The sequence below is a fragment of the Euprymna scolopes genome, chromosome 9, assembly GCF_053919585.1.
Source record: "Euprymna scolopes isolate OS-2025 chromosome 9, ASM5391958v1, whole genome shotgun sequence".
Classification (NCBI taxonomy): domain Eukaryota; kingdom Metazoa; phylum Mollusca; class Cephalopoda; order Sepiida; family Sepiolidae; genus Euprymna; species Euprymna scolopes.
The window spans coordinates 79,523,156-79,549,392 of record NC_136490.1 but is presented as its reverse complement, the minus strand read 5'-3'; the positions used below and the strand labels follow the sequence as shown (position 1 = coordinate 79,549,392).

At 31.5% G+C, this 26,237-nt stretch overlaps 1 protein-coding gene across 8 annotated transcripts in view; it reads right to left on the bottom strand.

Moving 5' to 3' along the window:
* The window catches only part of LOC145284723 (pyruvate dehydrogenase (acetyl-transferring) kinase, mitochondrial-like), a 591,786-nt gene that overhangs the window by 403,040 nt on the left and 162,509 nt on the right, over window positions 1-26,237 (bottom strand). For all 8 annotated transcript variants that reach the window (XM_080133645.1, XM_080133648.1, XM_080133649.1 and 5 more), the window contains one exon: window positions 11,623-11,764. In XM_080133645.1, the coding sequence (XP_079989771.1) occupies window positions 11,623-11,764 (142 nt within the window). The remainder of the gene's footprint in view (window positions 1-11,622; window positions 11,765-26,237) is intronic.

Here is a 26,237-nt window from a genome sequence, read left to right as displayed (position 1 = left end):
ACTTTCATGTAAGCTTCAGCCCCTGTCCCATCGATGAAATCTTGCATCCCTCTGCCTGTTTACAAGTATTTTAATGGTGGATGCTCTGACAAACTACAAACCCTTCTACCTCCTCGACGAAAATACCCCCGACAAACTCAACAAGCAGCAAAGTCCCACCCCTACATAGTAGAGATCTCTAGATGTAAGAAAGTCTTTTACTCTAAATAGTTTATTCCCTAGAACTTCTAGACTTTGGAATTCTCTTCTGGGTTCTTGCTTCCCCAACTGTACTGTCATGCAGAAGTTCAAGCATAATGTGAACAGACACCTTGCTGCTAAACTCTCTACATAGTACCCCTGCAACTTAGGTCCCTGATAGTAGCCTAGTACATCAAAGTGGCAATGTGCCTTGTTTGGGGTAAAAATGTAATAAAACAAAAAGAAAAAAGTGGTAAAACCAAACAGAAAAACCATGTAAAAAATAAATTGATTGGACTTAAGGAGTTGGAGTCAGATAAAAAATTCCGACTGACTCCTAGTACTTTTAGAAATCCAACACCGACTAAAACCTCCGACTCCTTCCGACTCCGCAAACCTGCCTGTTAGTAATAAATTTTTAGAAAATTATCAGAAAATTTACCCTGATATCAGATATAATTAGAATAGACCTAAATAAAACGCAGTAGCTCTTAATTAAAAATCAAGGGTTACTTCCCTTGGTTTTTAAATTAATATCATTTATTTAAAAGTAATGTTTTAATACAGTTTTTTGTAGTATTGTTCTCTTTTCTATCTTTTATTTCACTTTTCATTTCTAATTGTATTAGATGTTTTTGTAAAATTTAGATTGTAATGTTTAGAAAAAATATGTGTATTTCTGTTTGCTCTGATAGTATGTAATATGGCATCTACCAATGAAAATAAACAGAAATTTATGTTCCTAAGAAACTTGCATTATTAAATCATTTATTAATGTAAGTTCTATTGTTTTTATCTTTAATTTGCTGATATTTTTTGGGAACGGCTTTGGCATTCCTTGTGATCTAATAATAGACAATAAAAATACAGAGTTATATAAGTGAAGATGAAATGGTCTGTCATGAACTGAATCTTTGAAAAATAGACATGGTTACTGGAATCTAATTTTTCTATTGTTAATATACATATATATAATAAAATAAAATAAAACGAACTGATCTCTTATTGCAAACATATGTCCAAGTTTAAATATGGTAAATTTGAAATCACATAGCTATTAATTTAACCCTTCAAATATATATCTTTTCCCATAATGTTTTTTTTTTTTTTTTTTTTTTTATAAGCTTACCTTCTAAGCTTTTTATATTTTTAATTTTTTTTATTTTTTTTGTTTTTCTTTATTTCTTTGGTCGGTTTTCCATCTGCTGTCTCCGTTTTATGGTATAAGTATACCAATTAATTAAATATATACATCAACCTACTCATTTTTATTCTATGTATTTGTTTACTTATATTTAACTATATGCATTTACATACACGTCTATTTGCCTTATTCCGGAGTTTGCAGATACTGGCTTCTCCTCTTATTTTGTATGTAAGTATGTATGTTTTTTGTTTAACTTGTATATGTTTTTGGATATGTGTATATGTTTATGCATGCGTGTGTGTTTGTATATATATATGTGTGTGTGTTATTGTATATGTATTCATATATGTGTATATATATTTATATGCGTGTTTGTATGTATATACATGTATGTGTGCATTTGTGTGTCTGTATGTATGTATGTATATGTGTATGTATGTATGTGACTATATATATAATTTTCTATTTATTTATTTTTATTTTTTATATATATTTTTTTAATATATATATATGTATGTGTGTGTTTGTGTATGTATATATGTATATATATATATATATATGTATGTATATTTATGACGCCCCATTTCTTGAACTTGGCCATTTATTTGTTCTTCTGATCAGTTTTCTTAATTTATTTCTGAGACTTTCACGTGCATATCTAAGCTGACCTAATTATTAACGCTAACTTTCGCGCTTTTTGTCTGGGTCAGTTTGACCTTGCTTTTCAAATTTAAATTGTCACCGTTTTTTCGGGATTTTTTAAAGCCTTAATTTTTTCGATTCATCCAGCCTTGACAGACGTGTTTCAAATATTATCTCTAGTACTTTTCTTTTAATGATTTGGAATTCATTACATTTGCACTTTTTTCCAAGGAACTCTGCCTTTTGGATGATTTTGGACCATTTGGAATTTACCCAGTGGATTGAAATTTTAAATTCGACCGTTTTGGATTTTACCATTTTTGGATTTTTACCCTTCACCGGACTATCCATTCATGTGAAATTTTATTATTTTTCTTTTGCCTCCTGTTCCCCTTACCTCACCCTTTTTTTAACCAAGTAAGATCTTTGACTTACTTGTAGTTTCATTAAATACTTTTATATGCAAAATCCGATCCTGCATTTTGCTAATTCCTGCCCTCTCATGAGAAGGAGAGTATTTCTTTGAAACTCCGCGGATTAAGGACTATCCACTTATCTTGTGCTTCCTTTTTTAAAATTAAATATGTTTTTAACTCTTTTTCAAGATGTCTTTTAACATATTTTATTAATCATTTGTTCATATATATATATATATATATATATATAAATTCATATTCCTGTTTATTTGTTTGTTTGTTTACAATTTGATTAATATATATATACAGAAGGTTCCTACTTTATTTTTTCATTTATTTCTATATATAGTATGATTCTTCCAAAATATACAATTAAGAGATTATCCATTTGCATATTCCATTAAGAAAACTCGATTTTATTGAATAGTGGTATCTTAGTTAATGTTTCTAGTGAGAGAATTGTTTTAAGTGTTCTATTTAAAATAGTTATTTAATAAATTTTAAACAATAATTATATTGATAAAATATTTAATTTATTTGGAATTATTATTCCAACATTAAGTTTAAAAAAAAAAAAAAGATTTTTTTAGAGTTATTTGCCCCTAGATACTTTGGAACATAAACACACAAACTATTAACCAAATAAAACAATTTGTTAATCTCAATAGGTTTCTAGCTTGAAAAAATAATTCCGTGTAGAGAGAAAAAGTTTTGGCTTTTATTATATTTTTAAATATTCTAACAAAACAAAAACACTTATGAAAAAAACTGAAGATTTAATTTGTTTGTTTTTATTATTCTTTAAACGGCAATACAGAAATCAGTAAATTTTTATGATGTGACCCAGCATCGTTTAACACCCAGAAAAAGAAAATAAGGATCTACTGCCTTTAAATTCCAGTTTACACTATTTTTCTTTTTTCACATTAATCTCATCGATTACAAACTTAACTTTCTAATTAAAAAAAAAGGTAAATTTTTACGTGCCCCCCCCCCCCAATAAATTTGAAAAATTTTTTAAATGAAGATCTACTTTTTGGTGCCTAATACGTTTAAACAGCTTTTATAAATAATATGAAAGAAGAAATTTTGAAAAAAAAAAAAAAAAAAGAAAATTAACATTTTAGAGTCGTGGATCACTTTTCTATTAAACGTAAAATGAGCACCCACTTTATGGCCACCAACTGTTCAACGAGACATGTCACTTCCAGCATTTTTTCAAGTTTGGCAAGTGAGGAGGGGGGGGGTGGAATATGACAAATGAAATTAGTTTTTTTTGTGGGAAGAGGGGGGCGGGAATTACATTTGAAACATAAAATCATAATAAATTTAATTTTTATGAGACCATTCTGTACTTTCACCGAACAATTTCATAAACAAAACGAACCCCCAAAATATGACAAATTTCATTTTTAGGGGGAGCGGGGATAATTAGAAACATAAAATGACGAAAAATTTCATTTAATTGCTTTTGGAATTAATGTTTGGTAGATCTTCATTAGAAAAATTAGCCAAGTAGGCAGAACCCCTAAAAAGAGGTTCTGCCTACTTAGCTATATATATATTTTTTTTCTGCAATCACACAGGCATTCGCTGTTATTTTTATTGAAACAAAAGTTGTAATGATTTTTTTTTTCAAGTGTTCAATATCTGGAGAATAGTTTTTTTCTCCTTGTATCCCTTCTGCCGAAATATCTGGTGGAGAGGTTATCACATACTTCTTTTTGGGGGCGATTACATTTACATGGTTTTATCCGTTCTTTAATTTTTGGAATTGTTGTGGAGGTATCCACGTTGCCCATGATGAAAATGATTAGTATAGCAGGTGTGTTCCAAACAGAACTTCATGTCAACCCAGGCAACACCAGGTACCCATGATAGCATATATATATATATAGAAGCAGAAAGGGGGCGAGTATCTGATAGTATGATATAAGTAATAACTGGAAAACCAAACTATACCTGAAATATGTTTTAATCTAATTCATTTATTCCAGTAAAAAGTATACCTGGTTCAAATAAAATCAAAAGTTTTACAGACCTGAAAAAAGTATAAATCTTATGAAAACTCCATTAAGAATGTGAATATTCAATGATGCTGAAATTGAGATGAATTTTCCAACATGTCCTCCCCCACGTTTATGTGTGTGTGTGTGTGTGCACGTGTGAAGAGCAGCACAAAAAGCAATCACTAAAAACAACTTGAATGATATGCTAGTGACAAGCAGTAAAAAGCACGCTTTGAATAATTTTGGAAAATGTTTGACGAGTGAAATATCAATCTTCGTAAAAACGATTAAGAGAAAGGTACCAAATGCACATGTGGGGAAATATGAAAGTCGCCTTTTGAAGAAACAAAAGTCATTGGAATCCTCTATTCCCATAATGAATTGCTTTGAGTCTAAACTTTCCGGGCAAATTAAGATTTAACCTAAGATAAAGAGGGATAAATACAGACTTTAGAAGTAAATTGCAAAACTATGCCAGCATGTAAAATGGATAACGAAATATGAGAATGATGAACAATACTCACATTTTGGTTTCTTTATATTTTAACTTGCCTAAGTAATTGTTTAACTATTAATAATATTTTCTTGAAAAAAGATTTCTGCCTCAACAGAAAAATATTCAACCAAATGTTTACCCAGAAAATTATTTTACCGAAAACTATTAATATTAAACTTTAAAAAGGACGATACTAGAATTAAAAACAAAACAAAAAAAACTATTTTATTTACACTCAATCAGATGTGCCTTATGCACTAATAAAAATGTAATTGGCATTTTGTTGCACTTTTTAAGATTTTAAATATTTATAAATTTTCTCATTATAAAAAACGATTATTATATTGATTATAATTTTTTGACAGAAGAAATAAAATTGCATATAAAACATAAGAAAAATGCAAAATTATCCAATTTAATCAATACATCATGGCAAATTATGTTAATATATTTTGTAAAAAATAATTTAGTAAATTGATCTGAAATTTATTTGATTTTAAAAGAAAACATGGATTGAAAAATTTTAGATCATTAAATTATCAATACATTTTGTCATAAAAAGGATGATTGAATTCATTTTAATTGGGAAAAGAAAACTATAAAATTCAAAATCAGTTTTGTCATTATAAAAAATTTATTCCTGCACATTCGACATAATTTATGTATGCTATTTAATTTTAATGAAATAAAGCTTTTTTTTTTCTCATTATAATTATTAATATAAAAATAATCGTTTTTATGACAATATATTGATAATTCACTAATATGTTTTTTTAGCAATGTTGTTTTTTTCTTTTGCAAATAAAAATTAATGGATCAAGTAAAAATTAGATACCCCATAGCAGAAGACAAAGATTGGCAAACATTTCAAGTGACATTGGTTGTTTGACCTTGACATTGCCGTTGGTTGTTTGTAAACACATCAAATAGCAGACATGGTCAAATGTTCACAAGCAAGATTTTTTAAAAATATATTTACAAAACTTTTTAAGATTTAAAAGAAAAAATATATATTTACAAAACATTTTTTTTAATATTAAATATTTACAAAACTTAAGGATTAAAAAAACAAAACTTTTTTTCTATTTACGCAAAACTTTTAAATGTAAGTAAAAAAAAACGAACGTATTTAAACAAAATATATTTAAATAAATGGATGTCTTTTCTCAGTGTGTTCTTTTTATATATTTATATTGTTTCGTTTTCATGTCACGACTCCGGGACTCTGTCCCGTTCAATTGAGTTACCTAATCAACCGTATCCACTTCGATAGTTTGATTTTTGCCGAACACTGATCTTAGACATTACTTTAAGAAATATACACATTTATTATCTTTTGGAGAGGGAGGCTATTTTTAAAACTATATCTACTTTAGTATTGTCTTTAAATTACTATTTTTGAACGATTATTGAGATTCCCGAGACTCATGTCGAACACTACTTTTTTTAAAACTAAATAAACGTTTTAAAATAAGTTGAACCATTAAAAACTTACAAAGCTAAGTAGAAAATGAACACTTAGAAAATCGATTTTATATATTTTAAAACAACAGTAAACAAGTAAATATATTTTAAAAAAATATTATGGGGCTGTAGTCTCTTAAAAACAATACCCACTTCAAGGACGGTCCTAAAATGTGTTTTCAATCGATATGTATTCAATAATGGAGAGTTTTCCTATCTATCAAAAATGGATGAGTTTTCCTAAATTTTACGCTGTATCTAATTTATAATTCTAAATATAATCTTCGTTAAGTTTAACTATTTAAATTTAATACGGCCAGTGAGTAAAACTTTGTTTCATCTGAAGGTAAATTTATTTGTTTATCATTATTATTAGCAGCAAAGTTTATTATCTGTTCTGAGACTACACCACCTTTTCTGTCCTTGTTTAGTGCAGGAGAAATCCTTCTTGACTTGTTTTTTCTTACCAAATAAACACTTTAAAATAAGTTAAACCACTAACAACTTAACAAGCTAGGTAGAAAAATCGATTTTGCCTGTTTTAAAATAGTAAATAAGTATTTTAGGATAGCTTCCGTACATTTATATCTGATCTATCTCTGCATTCTATGTTTAAAAAGGATGTGTATCAAACCTGACTGAATGGTTAATTGTAGGCATAGACCAATTCATACCATCCAATAAATTCCAACAAAAACCTAACAGCCAGCCTTGGTTCTCCCCAGAATGTGCTGCTGCCATCGCGCACAGAAATCACTTTTTCCACCAACGTAATAAATGTACTGAGACTAAAGCTGCTTTCAGGACTGCCAGCAACCACTGTAAAAGAGTAATAAAAAAATGCAAGAGAGCTATATACTCAGTCCGTTAAATCCAAAGTAGCTGAGCAGCGGCTTGGTTCCCACCAGTTTTGGCAAATAGCAAACAGGATCCTGAACAGAAGCATGCGTTCTATCCCAACCATCATCAATGGACCTGAAGTCATCTCGTCAGCATCATACAAGGCCAAACTATCTGCCAAGAACTTTGCAGCTAATTCTACCCTATACGATGAAGGCTATTAACTCCCTGTATTTCCTCCTATAACAGACAACACGCTATGCCACATACAAATATCTGTGCATGAGGTTGCCAAGCTAATCAAAAACCTTGATTCCAGTAAAGCAACTGACCCTGACAGCATTCCAATTACAGTGTTGAAAAAGCTTCAACCAGAACTTGCCCCCATACTTACAAAACTGCTTAAGCATTGCCTTAAGGAGAAGTGCTTCCCAACACCCTCGAAAACCTCATCAGTATGCCCTGTATTTAAGAATTCAGGTGATAAGTCATCTCTCTCTCAGTACAGACCAATAAGTCTCCTGTGTGTCATGAGTAAGTTGCTGGAATCCATATTAAATAAAGAAGTAGTCAACCACCTCAGCAGAAATAACCTTATAATAATACGGTTTCCATTCTGCTAGATCTACAGCAGATGTGCTAACGGTTATATTTCATAGGATTAGTGAATTTCTCGACAAAAGCTTCCTTTCTAGGGCAATTGCTCTTGACATATCAAAGGCCTTCGATAAGGTATGGCACAAAGGTCTACTTCACAAGATTTCCAGCTACGGTATAACTAGAAATGTTTTCTCAATTATTAAATCATTTCTCTCTGATAGGCTCATAAGAGTAGTGGTTGACGGGCAGAAATCAGAGGCCCACAGTATTAATGCTGAAGTACCTCAGGGGTCCATCCTGGGCCCAACTCTTTTCCTGATCTACATCAATGATTTCCCAAAACACATCCTAAGATCATTCGTTGACATCTATGCTAATGACATGACCATCTATGGCAACACATCAAAGGCCGTAAATGACAAAGTTCTCTCTGATTCTCTCTCCTCTGATCTTGAGTGGGTGGTATACTGGGGGAAGAGGTGGCTGGTTACTTTTAATGCATCTAAAACCAAGCTCCTATCTTTACATCATCAACGCTCTGATCCCCATCTGACATCAATTGAAATGGATGGCTCTAGTCTTGGGGAGGCTCTATGTTTTGACAAGCTTCTGGGATTGACCTTTACTCTTGATCTGAAATGGAACACGTACATCAAGTCTGTTGCCAAGGTCGCTGGAAAAATGGTGGGATCCTTCTACCGCTCCAGAAGATATATCACTGCTAATGCAATTCTCTATCTATATAAAAGCCAAGTATGTCCAAGGATGGAGTACTGATGCCACATCTGGGCAGGAGCTGCTAAAAAAAGCCTATCCTGCCTTGACAGAATACAAAATAGACTTCGTGGTTTGGTGGGGGATGCCCTTTTCTCTTCCCTGCAACCTCTCTCCCACAGAAGAGACGTTGCGAGCCTGTCTTTGTTTTATCGTTATTTCCATGACAAGTGCTCATCTGAGCTCCAATCTCTGCCCCCCCTTTGCCAATCCTTCATGAAAAACACCCGTCTAGCTGAAACCATTGTCAATAATTTTCCCCACTCTTTATCTGTGCCTAAATCAAAATGTAGATTCCGTAAACAAAGCTTCTTTCTTAGAACTGCACGCCTGTGGAACTCTGTTCTGTTTGCCCATTTTTCACCTGACTACAACTTGGATGTCTTCAAGTCCAACATAAACAAATTCCTGATAAACCGCCCCCTTAAGTAAGACACTTTATCAAATCTCCATTACTAACGATTATCGCACATTGATTACTTAATGTACAGGCAATAACCCTTATCCCGGAGTGGCGTCCGGGCCCTGATAAGTGGTGACTACCATGTAAAAAAAAAAAAAAAAAAAAGCATAAATATAAAAAAAAATATATGTTGTCTAGTTTCGTTTTTGAACTGAATAAACGCTTTAAAATAAGTTGAACCACTAACAACTTAGCCAGTGAGGTAGAAAACGAACACATAGAAAATCTATTTTACCTTTTTAAAACAATAGTAATTAACTAAAAATATTCTTAAAAAATATTGAGGTGGGGGAGGGGGTCTCTTTTAAAAATAATATCTCCTTCAAGAATGATCCTAAAATGTGCGTATGCATTTTTGGCACCACGCTATTTGTAAATAGTGTTTTCATGTGCAATTCAAGTTTTCACGATATCTGTTTTTTATTCAATTGTAATTTTTTATTTACTTGTAAGGTGAAAGCACAGAATAGATACAAAACACCCTCTCCACTCCATGTTAAGAATGGCTTTCAAAATAATAAGATTATAATTTCAACATGGTACCAAAAGATAGACGTACACGAATGCTACCCCTATAGTGAAATACGCATCAGCTCCAATGTTGTACGTAGTTCAACTGAGGGAGCCGTTATTATTTTTACAAGGAAAGAATTTTTGCAGGTGTGACCTAGTTTGTTTTTTTTTTTTAATTTATTTATTTTGGCTTGAACTTTGCGTATTATTTTGTTATTATGATCTGTGTTTTTTTATTTGTTTTTTTTTTCAAGGATTTTTTTTTTGCTGTAATTATTTTTTTTGTAATTATTAACCGGAAAATTGGTGAAAGCCAAAATGGAATCCGCGCTATTTTTAAATATTATTTTCAAGTTTAATTAAAGTTTTACGATATCTGTGTTATTTTTTATTTCAAAATAAAAAATAAAAATTTCAATTTCGCTCGAACTTTATGGATTCTTTTCTTGTTATTGTTTGTATATTCTTTTCTTGTTTGTTCTTTTTTTTTTTTTTTTGCCGGATTTAACAAACAAACAAAATGAAAGCAAAGCAAAACAAAAAGAATTTGGTGCTTATGCCGTTAGTTACCATTATTTTTTCTTTAATGGTTTAAGGTATCATAAAACTTTAATTAAACTTGAAAATACTATTTAAAAATAACGTGGGTACTTTCACCTAACAATTTAATAAAAACAGGTATTGTAAAACTTTCATTAAACTTGAAAGTACTATTTAAAAATAGTGCGAATCAATAAGTGCACTAGTACAAAATAACATTACACTGTGTTTCGATCTACGATATCCCATAAGAGATACGTACACGCTAAAGCTTTTTGTTTATCGCCCCAAGTGCTAATTTTGATTTTCACCAATTTTCCTGTTAATAATTACCTATAACGAAAACTCAGACAAAAAAAAGAAAATATCCGTCAAAAAAAAAAAAAAAAAATCCGTCAAAAAAAAAAAAAAAATCATAACATAACAAAATAATGCGCAAAGTTCAAGCCAAAATAAATAAATAAAAAAAAAACAAGGTCACACACGCAAAAATTCTTTCCTTGTAAAAATAATAACGTCTCCCTCAGTCGAACAACGTACAACATCGGTGTAGATGCGTAATTCGCTAGTGGAGTAGCACTCGTGTACGTCAGCCAATCACATTTTATAACTTCATCCTGTTTTATTTTTCTATTTGTTAAATACGTTGTTAATTAAAATCAAATTATAATCACATCCTTACATTTGAAATAATAGTGTGATTAAATGCTACCTATTGTTCATTTCAAAATGTAAACAAACATCTGGTCAAATTAATCGATACCGGTGTTGAACGTAAAGAGTCCCTGTTTGGCTACTATTTCTAAGTTTTTTATACCTTTTTGTTCATTAAATTGTTAGGTGAAAGTATAGAATAGTTATTTACAAACAGCCGGGCACACAAGCAGTTTTGATTAAAACGAAAAGATAACATCAATAGCCCTAACAAGCGATCAGTGATTATGCATAGTTGCAGCCAGCAGCTACTTTCTAAACGTAGTAAATAAATGTTATGTTATGGTAGTATCAATAGTTGCCCGGTTGGAAAACTCTTAAGGAATGATTTTGTAAAAAAGATTTTTTTAAATCCATATTATATCAAATTATATAAAATAATATCTGAAATGAAACAGAACAACATCGAGATTATTATCATTATTCCAAAGGAATTCATTAACTATTTGGCAAGGCAAGGAAATTAAAAATTTGCTTTTTGAAGTGGTACCTACGGCTTCATTACTCAATAGTAGTCTCCAAGTAACATTTTGTTTGTCGAGCAGTTACTTGCTCGACTAATTAAAACTGGAAACAACCAAATAAAATTCTACACAAGTAAAATATATCTAATGAAATTAAAGAGATTCTTTAAAACTTCTAGTCATTAATGTTTCTCAAGAGGTTTTATGTAATTTTATTGCCAGCATTGAAATGAAAAATAAAATCAATGTAAATCTGCTTATAATTTCAAATGAATTTTTTTGTTTGGTAAAAAACATTTTGAATTGAAAACTAATTTGAAAGCATTTTTTTTTTGGGGGGGAAAGGGATGAAATACCTACCAGCCCTGTACCATCGCTACTGATGGCATTTGTAGTAAGTTATCAGGAAGAAGATTAATCTCCTTCATAATATTGGCAAGACGAACTGGTAATTCTTTGCGCAGAAATTCAAAGGAAGTTTTCTCACAAGCATTCTGGCTTCCTGAAATAAAAATAGAAAATAAAAAGTCAATTGATCTTTAATAAGAGATCAGAGATCTTAATCAACATTAAAGTAATTTGCAAGAAAATACTTGAATTTTTTTTATCAGAAAATGAAAATGTGAATGTACATTCCTTAAAATAGCTATTAAAATAGCTTATTTACATAAACAAAGAGCAAGAAGTTCATCCCAGCCAGCAAAACAAATACCAGACATGCATTAGATGACATTGTCTTGTTGTTAGACATGCTTAATGGAGCCAACAAACATTGAAGCAGCAGACAGCATGATTGGTCTCTGGGTCATGTCAAATCAACCAGGGCCTGACAGTATTGTCCTCAGAATTTGTTGTAACTTTCACCATAAATGGATATCATAAAAACTAAGAAATCTTGAAAATTTCACCATGTAACTATAAGTAGTTATTAATTTAAAGCATTTTCCGTTTTGCATAAATCACCTGAGATGTCACCCAGGCAACATTTTAATTACATTTTCTTGAATATTTTCAGTTTGGAACATGATATTTAAAATTCACTCAGGTAAGTTTTCTGACTCAAGGTATTAAACAAAAAAAAGGGTGACATCAGATTTGCTAAGAAAAATGCAGCCTTTTATGTAATTTTATCAGATTTTGAAATTTTTCACATATGCCCTAATAGGGGAAAAAAACTAGGTGGCTGAGATATACCCTATTGGGGGAAGCAACTAGTTTGGGTATGTGAGATGAAGTTCAGGAGACCATTAAAATTTATATAAAATTCATATTGTGATGGAATGGAATAACCTAACATCCCTTCATATATGAAATGAACTATGGATATACTGACCCTCTCATGTGACTGCGACAGAAGGAAAAAAGACACAAAGAGAATAAGAAAATATGTCAAGTAACTCATGTCACATGTATTCCCTTGTAAATAAACCCCTTTATCTTTTACCCATAACACTGTGTTTCTTGCTCAATTCTTATTTAAAGTAAGGATATAACAAATGGTGACAGGATTCAAATTCACAAAAAGGAAACTTTAAGCCAAAAAGATATTGGACAACGAATGGGGGAAAAAAAACTGCACGGAAAAATTCAACTAAAGAAAAAAGCTAAGACACACACGAAAAGTAAGTTTGTATTTTTAATTCAGTCTATTACGGTCCTACTGAAAAAAAAAAAAAGAGAAATTGACATTTCACGAAGCACTGAAAAGAACAATTTTCTAAAAAATACAAAAATTGTTATTTCAAATTTATTTTTATTGCATAAGGAAAAGAATAATTTTTCTCGGAACAGAAGAAAGTTGTCTATTTCAAATTTCTTTGTTTCATAAGAAAAAAATATGGCAGAAAGGAATACATGTATGTATATTGCTGCTGTTGGTTCGGTGTCAATTTTGTTCATGTAGACCCTCCAAAAACCTTGTCTACAAAAGATGTTTTTTTGTTGTTGTTTTTTAAAAAAAAGAAAAACTATTCAGTGAATTTATTTAATGCTTTGTGCAGGTACTGTTAACCTTTATTTTTATTACTGTGTTTAAAAAATAAAATAAAAATTCTTCAACATGGAACAATTAGCCGAGTTTACAAAACTATACAGTTAGCACTGGCGGCTCAAAGCCAGGTGGAATTTTTACAAAAAGAACAGTTAAAACAAAATGAAGTATTAAAAACAATATTAGTGAAACAAGAAGAAAAAAGGATTGTCAGTTCACTTTGGAAGGAATTGCAAATTCTCTAACAGAATTTTTATATGAACCAACTAATGGCTTAACATTTCCAGCATATTATCGTAAATATGAAAATTTTTTTCTAAACGATGTCAGGCCTGGTCAGATAAAGAAAAAATTATTTTACTGTTGGAAAAACTGGGTTCCCATGAAAATACCAAATATACCAATTTTATACTCCCAAGGAAACCCGAAGATATTTCTTTTAAAGAGACTATAGAAATTTTATCAAACATTTTCAGGGAGTGGGATAGCTTATTTTATACTCGTTTTAGGTGTTTAAATATTTTGAAACAAGATGATGAAGACTATCACCTATACTGGGAAAGTAAATGCCCAATGCGAGTTATTTAAGTTGAAAGACCTAAAAGAGGACATGTTTAAATGCTTGATATTTGTGCAAGGGTTAACATCCTCGAAGGATAAAGAGATTCGTTCTAGAACATTATCCATTATGAAATAAGACATAGAAATAACCTTACAGAAAGTTACTGAGGAATTCCAGAAACTGTTCAATTTAAAACAGGATAATACTAGTATTGAAGAGAAAAATGTTGACAAAATACAAAGAGTAAAGCAAGGTGACCACTATGTAAAAAAATAATGTAAGACATGTGGAGGAAAGAAACACTTAAAAACAAATTGCTACTTCAAAAACAAAATAAGTTTTGCTATAAGTGTGGGTGTAAAGGACAAGTCAACAGTATGCAAAAAGGAGAAATACTGTAAGCCTGAAATAAAGACCATTGATTCTAAAAAAGAGTCCATGTATGGTAAAAAAAAGGAAATATATTGAAGTTAGAATTAATGGCCAGAAAGTAAACTGTCTTTTGAATACTGGAAGTGACATATCCTTAATTGATGAAACAACATGGAAGAAAATTGGTTCTCCAAAGCTGCAAAATACAAAGAAAATTGCCAGAGGAATGTCTGGAAATAGATTAAAATTTAAGGGTGAATTTTATACTAATGTGACCCTGAATGAAAATACGGTAAAAACTAAAATGTATGTGATACCCGGAAAAAATTCTAATCTATTCGGTACTTTTCAATTTATGGGAGAAACCAATAAACTCATTTTACAAAAGAGTAAACTGCCCGGAAGATTTGTTGGAGATTCGAAGAAGGATTTTAAAAATGTATTTTCTGAAGATTGCTACACTAAAACAGAAGTGAAATTTGAACTGAAAGATGAAGCCAAACCGGTGTTTAAACTATTTCCAGACATTTTTTAATCTATTTCCAGACATTCCTCTGGCAATTTTCTTTGTATTTTGCAGCTTTGGAGAACCAATTTTCTCCCATGTTGTTTCATCAATTAAGGATATGTCACTTAAGTGTTTCCATTTTCTATGTGTGATGAAACTGATGTATGCAGACAGAGTGGTAAGACCACAAGTATTACAAAAGAAAATCCTAACGAATTCCACATGGGACATTCTGGAATCTCCAGAATGAAGGCCCTAATGAGAGGATTCACATACTGGCCTGGAATGGATCAGGATATTGAGAAAATGATGAAATCATGTAAAGGTTGCCAACTAGCTGTGAGATCTCCCCCCATATGGATGCAACCTTGGCCTAAAACAGATGTACCCTGGACACACATCCATATCGATTATGCAGTACCTCTGAAGGAATAGTATTACTTAGTAATCGTAGATAGTATGTCAAAATGGCCAGAAATTTTAAAATACAAACACCATACAGCCGCAAACAATAAAAGCGCTGGATGAGGTATTTAGCCTGTTCGGAGTTCCAAAAACAATTGTTAGTGGTAATGGCACTATGTTCATAGGTCAGAAATTCAAGCACTATTATGAGGCACTGGCCATTGAACACGTTACAACACCAACTTTTAACCCTCGATCAAACGGACACGTGGAAAGATTTGTCGATACTTTTAAACGAGCTTTAAAAAAGAATAATAACATCGACATGGAAGAAGAAAAGCATTCAAGAATTCTTAGCAATATATAAGATAACAGCAAATCCAAATACAAATGCAAAATTATCCCCAGCTGAAATTATGAAATAAGGTATGTTCGATGTTCGACCGATTAATCCCAAGAGAAAAAGTAAAAGAAAGTATCAAGGATAATGTAAGGTACAATGATGGGGATAAAGTTTTCTTCAAAAATTATCGGGCATGGAAGAGTTTTTGGGAAGAAGGCATAATCTCAAGAAGAATTGGGAGAATGGTTTACATTATAAAAGGGCAGACTTTTTTCTACAAAAACCATGAACCAACTGAGACCCCAATACATAGAAATAATCAGAAACTAAGAGTTACCAATGGAAGTGCTATATGACACTCTCCATATACAACCTCCAAACAAGGAAGTACCAGTAACTCAGAAATACAGTCACTCACCAAAAATAAAAAATCAGCAAACACAAATGGTGAGGAGAAGTGAAAGGAAAAGGACCAAATTTTTTGGACAAAGTTTAAAAAGGAAAAAATGGTAGAAGCAAAATTCTATGGAAGAATTTAGCTTGGGAAGAAGGTGATGTAATGGAATAACCTAACATCCCTTCATAGATGAAATGAACTATAAATATATTGACCCTATCACGTGACTGAGAGAGAAAGAAAAAACACAGGAAGAGAATAAGAAAATATGTCGAGTAACTCTTATGTCACATGTATTCCCTTGTAAATAAACCCCTTTGTCTTTCACCCATAACCCCGTGTTTCTTGCTGTATTCTTATTTAAAGTAAGGATATAACATATTGAAATAAGATTTGGAAAGTAAAAAGTAAAATAGTCTCACAGTGATCAGATATTTACAATAAAACCGAATTTCATAACAAAAACCAACATAGGATAAAATTATCTACTCTAATCTAAATATTAACTGAGAATATTGTTTATAACTTGGATGAAGTTAACACTCATTGATATTAACTTATAATAACTGCATAGTAGTTCTTACTAAGGTAAAAGGTTTGGACTTAACACCATTATTTGTAAAATGTTTCATACACAAAGGCGCTTTGGTCCAATGTAATCAGAATTATGTAGAATTACACTGCGTTCCTATGAGTATGCTAATTTTAGCTGCTGAATCAAAAATAACCACTTAAATCTTCATCATATTTCTTTTAATATGTTGCCTTTTATTCCTGCATTAGTTAGTGGTTAATTTTTTCAGTAAAAAATTTGTGCTATATGAAACAAAGTAGATTTAGTGCATTAAAATGAACTACAACAACTCTATAATAATTTTAAACTCCCAACGTAATTGTGATAATCAGGTCAGCATAGTCTTAGCACAGAACAATAATTCACAGTTTTAAGCATATAGATATTAAATATCACTTCATAAGAAATAAAGTAAAAAAAAATAATCCACTATTGTAAATTACATAGCATCAGAATAAAATACTGCCGGCGACAAAAATAAAATTGAAACGTTTTGTCTCTAAACTTGTCAGAATTTGACTTTTCACAAGCCCAGATATATATTAAAAAAACAAAAAAAAAATTGTAATGAGTAAGATGTTAAACTGCATCCATTTTATTAACACTTAACTAAATAAATAATAAAACGAAAAATTTTTTAAAAATAAATTTTTTAAAAACATTTTATTTCTATTTTTTTACAAATACTTTTTTACATGCTTAAGTTTTTTTGTTTTTTTTTTACTGTTATTTTGTGCACAATACTCTCTAATTAGAAATTAAAATTAGAAAAGTCATTCCTATTTTCTCTTTTTGCTTCGTTTTAATTTTACTTAACAAAAAAAAAATTATTTACGGATACATATTACTTTGTGTGTGTGTGTGTGTGTATGTATATATATATATATTGGAATGGGAATGCATAATTAAAAAATGGATGCTCAAATTTTAAGATCTAAATGACTTGGTTTTATTTTACATGCTGTAACTTATTTAACATATTTGAATATATATATATATATATATTTATTTTTAAACAGACAATTTCAAGTACATCTGAGACACACCAGTTTGCTCCGTCTGTGGATGGTTCAGTCATGCAAGATTTCAACTTCTGGAAATTGTGTAAACTACAGGTCAGTGAGAATTTTTTATTTTTGGCTTAAGTTTATTTTCCCTAGTCATTGGTGAGTCAACCTTTAGACTTAGTTGTGTATTAAAAAAAAAAAAAAAAAAAAAAGAGTTTAGTTGTTGCATTTTATTTTGTTAAGATAGAAAAAAGGATTGATTTGTCGCAGATTATTGTGGTTGTTACATTGATATTTTTGCGGGCGATTGTGTTGAAATAAAAAAAAAAGAGAGAATGAGAAAGAGAAAGAAATTGCTTTGCAAACAAGCTGCAGCTGTTATGTGTCAATGAAAATAGTTGTGTATGTATGTGTGTGCAGGCCAATAAGCAAGAGACAGCATAGGTTCTTCAATACAGCAGAGATGCAAGCAAAGGTGAACACTTCTATGAAAACAAGCATGATACAGTCTTCTGAAATTTTTTTTATTAATTAATAATAGGAGAATATTGGTAGGAACATAGGTCCTGAATGTTTTTTTTAAAATTTATAACAGTGTTGAGAGAGAAGTTTGTTATTTTTTTTTTGAATGAGCAATTGTTACGTGAATTGCATTTCGAGCAGAGAAACATAACGTATGGCAAAACTTTTGATTAGGAGAGCTATTTGTGAAGTGGTTGGTGATTAATGTTTGTCTTAATTATTATTGTTATATATGAGCAAACAGTTGGAATTTAAAGGTGGTTAAATGCAGACTAAAGGAGAAAAAGAGAAATAAGAAATTAAGGTGGTTAATTTGCAGGGATGTAATGTTTGTAAATGATAATTTAATAATTTAGAAATGAGTGCTCAAATGAGTTTGTCGACAGTGGTCAAAGAGAAACAGATAAAAGGTCGCAAGAGTCAGTGAAAGATATTTTTAAGTGCATACGCGGTGGTGGAAAGGCGAGTATCAAGAGGAGACTTAAGGAGAACCCCCGATTGTCCTGAGAGCAACTACGGTTGTCACTAGTAAAAGAATTCCCTAGTTAGAGGGTCAATTTGGATGTCGTGAGAGAGTTGTGCAGATTCAGACAGCAGGTCAGAGAGGAGATGGCCGAAGTGGCAACAAGAATTGCAATTTAAGCCGTGATGGCCTCTCCTGGCATTAAGAATAGGTATCCCAAACCAAAATTTTATTTCATTATATCTAAAAAAAAAAAAAAAAAATTAATGTGGTCATATAGATTTTTGTAAACCATAAACAAAAGTACCAAATTTATTTTTCTATCCATCAAGTTATGATTGTTCAAAGTTTGTCGAAAAGTTGAAAATTTGCTATCATGGTTCAGAAGCCAAACTTCATAGTATATAACTAAAAATGTAAGTAGAGTTATTCCCCTTAGACCAATCAAATTAAATTGCCTCCCTTTGAGAACGTGATTTTATGAGACTATGAAACTTCATTTTTGAAGTATAAATATCGGTCAGCCATCTTTGTTTTGTTTGTTATTGATAGTTTTCTTACTGGCCACACGTGCTGAATAAAACGTATCAATTTTATATCCATTTCCATCTGCTTTGTGCGTCGTTTTTCATGGTAGCAAAGCGTAACTTCAAACTACAAAAATCCACCGATTTTTGATGAACAAAGTTATGAAGAATCGAAAAATGAGCTATTTATATGACAGCTCATGACGGATATTGATAAAAAAGAAGCACTATCTCTAACCGGGAAACCTAGGAAAGCAGCATTAAACTGTGATAAAGATGAAAGATAAGCTGCAGAGAGAAAATGGCATGGATACCCTCATATCTGCACTGGATTGATTATTTTTGCGTGAAACTATAGATACAGCTTACGAAGCATACAGAAACTTCGACGGATTCCGGAGACTGGGACACATGGCAATTTCTGAATATATTATAGAATTTGACCAGCGATACCAAAAAAGTACCAAATATAAAATGAGTCTGCCAGATACCGTACTGGCATGCAAGCTTTTGGATAACGCAAATTTACTCATTGAATTTACCCGATCAGCAAAGACAGTTAATCCTGACAACATGTGTGTTGGATGAATTATGCTATGACAAAATGAAGTCTGCCATGAAGAGAATTTTCGGCGGCATTTTGAATAAACAAAATGCAGTCACACACTCAAAAAGTAAAAATACCAACATTGTGATGACTGAACAAGAGACAGCATTATTCACCGACCGTCCTTTTTCAAAACCTAATAACAAAATTAAAGGAACCAATCCATCTAACAGATACGATAAAACGAGTAGATGTCAGATTTGTGAAAGTGTACTTCATTGGTGGAAAGACTGTCCACATAAGAATGAATCTGTTAAATTTACAGAAAATGTTAATTCAGACGAAAATGATTCAGCACCCATAGATGAATGTAACATTACCCTCTTTACACAGAACAACATTTCTTCTGCAAATGAGATTTTTGCCGTGGAATCACTAAATTCTGCAGTCATTGATACAGCATGTACAAGGACGGTCTGCGGTAAAAAATGGCTAAAACATTATGCGGACAGTATAGATTGTGATATCCCATCTACAAAAAGTCACAAGCCTTTTCGTTTTGGTGACGGTAGGATTATAAACTCATTCAAAAAAGTTATTTTACCAGCCAAAATAGTTAACACAAGATGTAAAATAGAGTGGTCGATGTAGATATTCCGCTTCTATTAAGTAAAACTTCATTGAAAAAGGCGAGAACTATTCTGGACTTGAATTCTGACAGGGCTGAGATGTTTGGAAGCCCAGTAGAATTACAATATACATCTACTGGCCACTACTGCATTGACATCAGTGACAATTTTGTTTCTAAAGTGTTAATGATAAATGAAAACCTGGATGACAGCACTAAATTTAAACTGCATCAACAATTTGGACATGCATCCGCAGAGAAACTTAAACAACTACTGAAATCTGCAGGTACAGATGACTGATATTCTCAGCAAATTGGAAGATGTTATATTAAAATGTGACACATGCAGAAAACATGATAAACCATCATGTAAACCTATTGTTGGTTTTTCTTGGGCTAACGATCACAACGAAACCTATTGTTGGTTTTTCTTGGGCTAACAATCACAACGAAACCTATTGTTGGTTTTTCTTGGGCTAACGATCACAACGAAACCTATTGTTGGTTTTTCTTGGGCTAACGATCACAACGAAACCTATTGTTGGTTTTTCTTGGGCTAACGATCACAACGAAACCTATTGTTGGTTTTTCTTGGGCTAACGATCACAACGAAACCTATTGTTGGTTTTTCTTGGGCTAACGATCACAACGAAACCTATTGTTGGTTTTTCTTGGGCTAACGATCACAACGAAACAGTAGCAGTGGATCTGCATCAGCTGGACGCTAACCTTTGGTACCTGCACATAATTGACGAATTCTCTCGGTTCAGTGCTGGATGCATAACCAATAACAAACGATCATCTATGTTTGTTTAGAATTTTATAAAATACTGCTTTGAAGCAAAAATGAAAGAGCTCGACAATTGGAAGCAGAACGAGGTCTACACAGAGGTAAACGACAATGGGCAAAAATGCATATCCACTCGGTGGATCTGTACCTTGAAATCGACCATGGACGGCATAATACCGTGGCCTTCGTTATAAAGATGGCCGGCCAGCTGAAAAAATGACGTCATCGCCAAGGTCCCAACAAGCAAGATATGTGGAACTCTTAGACTGTCAATAATGAACAGTAATTTTTACAGACAGCGTTACAAAACTTCAAAATTGGATTAAAATAAAGAAATAAAGAAAGAACACAATGATTTATACTGAAACTCATCTAATAATAATAAAAAAATAATTAAAAAAAAACACAAGTTATTTGTTTAAGTATATTATAAGCAATTGAATATTTCGTTGTATTATAGATTTTAAAGATTAGAATGCGTTCTTTAATTACTTATAAATTACATTTTAAAAAAGTGAAGGAACACGATTTGATTTGAAATAAACTTGAAGTTTATTTAATATAATTAAATGAAAATTATGCATGTAAGATTATGAATATTTGAAGCAGAACACAAGCAAAACATTTGATATGAGTTAAGACAATAAACAAATATTAAAATTAAACTTTTTTTAAATCAAAATGAATATTTTTTTTAAATCAAAATGAATATTTTTTAATCAAAATGAATATTTTTTAATCAAAATGAACCACAATATTTTTTCAAAATCAAAAACAATATTTTTAATAAATTCATGAAATATTGCACAGTAAAAAAATTAACCTAAAGAAAAAATCATGTTTCTTATTTAAGATTATTTCACCACATAACAAAAATAACATGCAAAATCATTTTTTTATATCCATATTTTCAGTTTGTTAAAATACGTGGGTTTGTATTACTGTACACATAGATTCGAAAAAGTTGTCAAAAAACAAATATATAACAAATAAATGTTATCAAAGGCAAGATAATTTACTTTTCTACCAAACTGGATATATTTTTCGTGTTTTTATTCAATGTAACATGTTTATTCAGCTCGAAAAACAGTGTTTACCGATGTATTCGAAAATTCCAGATGGCGTCTGATTCTCTCTTTAACACGGTAAGTTTGGGAAAAGGTGTTATAAATACAAAACCGGATAAAATACTGTTAAAAACTCGCTCAATATATGTTACCGTGACATAGGTTGACATATATTCGGCGGGTTTTTAATAGTATGTTGTATAGTTTTTTATTTATAACACCTTATCCCAAACTTACCGTCTTAAAGAGAGAATCAGACGCCATCTTGAATTTTCGAATACATCGGTAAACACTATGTTTTTCGAGCTGAATAAACATGTTACATTGAATAAAAACACGAAAAATATTTGGTAGAAAAGTAACTTATCTTGCCTTTGATAACATTTATTTGTTATATATTTGTTTTTGACAACTTTTTCGAATCTATGTGTACAGTAATACAAACCCAATTACGTTAATGAAATTAATTGTACCTATTTACTATGCCTCCCCACGGGACAGAGTTAGACACCAGGGTCGTTTTTTAACGTGGAGAAAAGGTACAAAAATAAAAATTGTCTCAGTCGTGAAGGATTTCTCCTCCACCGAAAGAGAACAAGAAATAGAATGCAGCATCTGGAGAACAGATACTACACTTTGATCTTGTCCCGAAGGCCAAGACTGTTTAAGACCACGAGTGAACGCGCGTTTTTTTTTTTTTTTTTTTTTTTTTTTTTTTTTAGTTTAGTTTCATATATATATATATATATATATATATATATAAATAAGTATTTTTAAATTTTATCTTTCTAGCTTTAAAAAAAAAGTTTAAAAATTTTATCAGCCGGCATAATTTATTTTTAAATATTGAAAAATTTCAGGAAAATTAATTTTTGTTAGATTTTTAAAACGTGTGTCAACAGCTTAAAAAAATCGTGTTTTAAAGAGTCGATGTTGTCTCGCATTTTCATTAGTTTTGTATGCTGTAAAATTTTTTTTTTTAATATTAGCAATTTATTTGAAGCTTCTTCTTTTGAATGGTAAAACATTTAGGATGATAATATTGAATTAAATTATAGTTACATCGTGTTAAATACAGGGGGGGGAGCACGTTAAAACTTACTTTGCTGAATGGAGATGGTGTAAAATCTTTTTTTTTTACTGCATTATAATTCTTTATCTTTCGGAAATGAAAATACTGTCACTTTTTGGTCCTTTAAGATAATTTCCTCAGCAAGTTGGAACGATGCACCGTGAAGGCATTTTAATAAAAAAAAGAAATATTACACTGACTTCAAGACGTTACGAGTGCCTACCGGTGACTACCGGTGTCACCGGTATGGACTATCCGTGATGACGTCAGCAGATTAAATTATTTTTGCCCACCGGCCATCTTGTCTTTTAAGACGGTCTTGATAATACCCAAAGCAAGATTGGTTGCATGGGGATTTGAAGAAATACAGAATATACAAAAAGATTCTACTTGTGCTCATGAATCCGTAAGACTAATAATGGCAGTGTCAGCTCAACATCAATGGAAGCTACATTCTATTGATATCAAGACTACATTTCTTCAGGGACAAACTATGGACAGGGAGGTATACATAATACCACCCAAAGAAGCCAAATATAATAAAATATGGCGGTTGAATAAATGTGTCTATGGTTGAGTGATGCCTCTCTCCATTGGTATAACAAGGTGAAAGCTGTCATGATCGAGAATGATGGAGTTATGTCAAAAATGGATCCCACAGTTTTTTATTGGATCTCTAAGACTGGTCACCTGACTGGCATACTGGCTTGCCATGTTGATGACTTCATTTGGTCAGGGGATCAACAATTTAATAACATTATGGATAAAGTGCGGAAGGTCTTCAATGTTGGAAAGGAATTGATCTTAGCTGTATTAATGATACAATACATTTGAACCAGGAGAATTACTCCAAAGAAATATCACCAGTTGTTGTGGATTCTCTGAGAGCTATGCAGAAAGACTCCCAACTCTCAGAAAATGCAAGAAAATCATTGCGATCAAAAGTAGGACAGCTGTTATGGTTGGCACACCAGAGTCGGCCAGACTTGCTGTTCGATACTTGTATATTGGCAACAAACATTAAAAATGGCACTGTGTCTGATCTACTACAGGTAAACAGAATCATTACCAGAGCCAAATCATCTAAGCTATCACTAAAATGTCAACCCCTTGGAAGAGATGAAGGACTACACTTGATGGAATTTAGTGATGCTGCTATGGATAATCTACCAGATGGTGGTAGTCAGGGTGGCTATATAATCCTACTTGTGGGTGAATCTGGTAAATTCTCCCCAATTTGGTGGAGTTCAAAGAAGATTCGACGCATTGTACATAGCACCCTGGCTGCTGAAAAACTATTGCTATATCTGAAGCAATTGACATGGCAATTTTTATTGCTACATTATTTTCTGAACTCACTACAAATAAGCCCAATCCGCTATAATATGTGTCACAGACTGCAAATCTCTCTTTGAGGCTGTAAAATCCACCAAATCAGTTAAAGAGAAACGACTTAGAATTGAAATTAGTGGAATCAAAGAAATGATGTCAAATAGACTAATAAATGAATTCCAGTGGTGCAGGGATAAAGCACAATTGGCGGACTGCCGTATCACCCTTTCTTCTAAGGAGTGTGCTGCAGGAAGGTATGATCAATATACAAGAACAATTAACCCCATAATTTAATAAAATAAAATATCCATTTAAAATTTAATTAAAAAAAAATTTTTTTTAATACTTATGAGATTTAAGATTAAATAGAGTTATTCCCCTTAGACCGATCAAATTAAATTGCCTCCCTTTGAGAACGTGATTTTATGAGACTATGAGACTTCATTTTTGCAGTATAAATATCGGTCAGCCATCTTTTTGTTTGGTATTGATAGTTTTCTTACTGGCCACACGTGCTGAATAAACGTATCAATTTTATATACTTTTTCATCGGCTTTGTGTGTCGTTTTTCACTAACAAGTGAAAAATCCTTATAAATGTAATGTCATCTTGTGGTAAATGAAAATTAATACTAATGAAAGCAATAATTATTAGATGAAACCAACCTAAACACTAAGCAAAATCCGACTACCAACGGGGGGAAAAAAGTGCAAATATGACACAGAAATGCAACCTTGACTGTTCATATCAATTTCATTTCAATAGCTAATGTATTGACTCTTCTTAGTATGATTCATAACATATTAGAGATCAAGATATTTTTTCTTTTAATTATAAATTGATAAAACCACTTAATTGTGGACCATGTAAAAGCAGTGGAACAGACAATTTGGTAAAAAGGGTAAAAAAAAAAAAAATTACAAAAATGACTCAAAAGTATATGTTACTGAAATTGCTGTAAAAATGTAAACATTGGAGGTAGAAGCTTGAAACTTTGCAACTTTACTAATTTTCGGATGAGGAATTAAAAAAAAAAAATGTTTGCCTTATTTTTTACTTTGGGGAATTTAAACTTTCAAAAAAAAAAAAAAAAAAAAAAAAAAACGACAACAAGAAATTTAGAAATTTGTTTTACAAAAAGTTACAAGTCATTTTTTTCAAGCATTGAAAATCTTTCAACTTAGACAAGTAAACAAGTAAGATATTTTATAGGCAGAGGTCTTACTACAATTCCTTTCCTTATAGATTTTCTTTCAGAATTCTTTCATAAGTTTCTGCTATGGTAGATATACCGAGAACACTCCAAATCCTACCATCACTTGAAACTGGCATTATCTCAAAACAACTGCTGACTCTACCTGTGCAATGTCATCTGACAAAGGGCATCGAAAAAAATCTTTTCTACCTTTGGTTTGTGATAAAAATTTTATTACAGTGCTGGATGCAGATATAATCTCAATGACTTGGCTAATGTAAAAGTTGATGTCATAGACAGCAACCCATTGTCCTTGATGCTCATAACTGAAGATATCCTGAGATGGTTCTTCATCACAACTGCAGGAGTTATCTGAATGTTCAGCAGATTCACTAAGGGACTTTTTTTTGTTGCTTTGGAGGTGGAAATGAATTAACTGGATTTCTTCAAGTAGTCAGAGAGAGCCGCTTCCAGTTGAACTTTTATTTCCACTGGTGTTGATTTTGACACCTAACACAACCTTGAGATATCTCAGTTCAAATTTATCAAAAACACCTGATAGAACATATAGGTCTCGGAGGTACTTCTACAGCTTATCGCCGAAAATAGAGATGCCATTTTTTTCGTGCACCTGTCATTAAAATCCAAGGTAGAAATCAATATTTTAAACTATG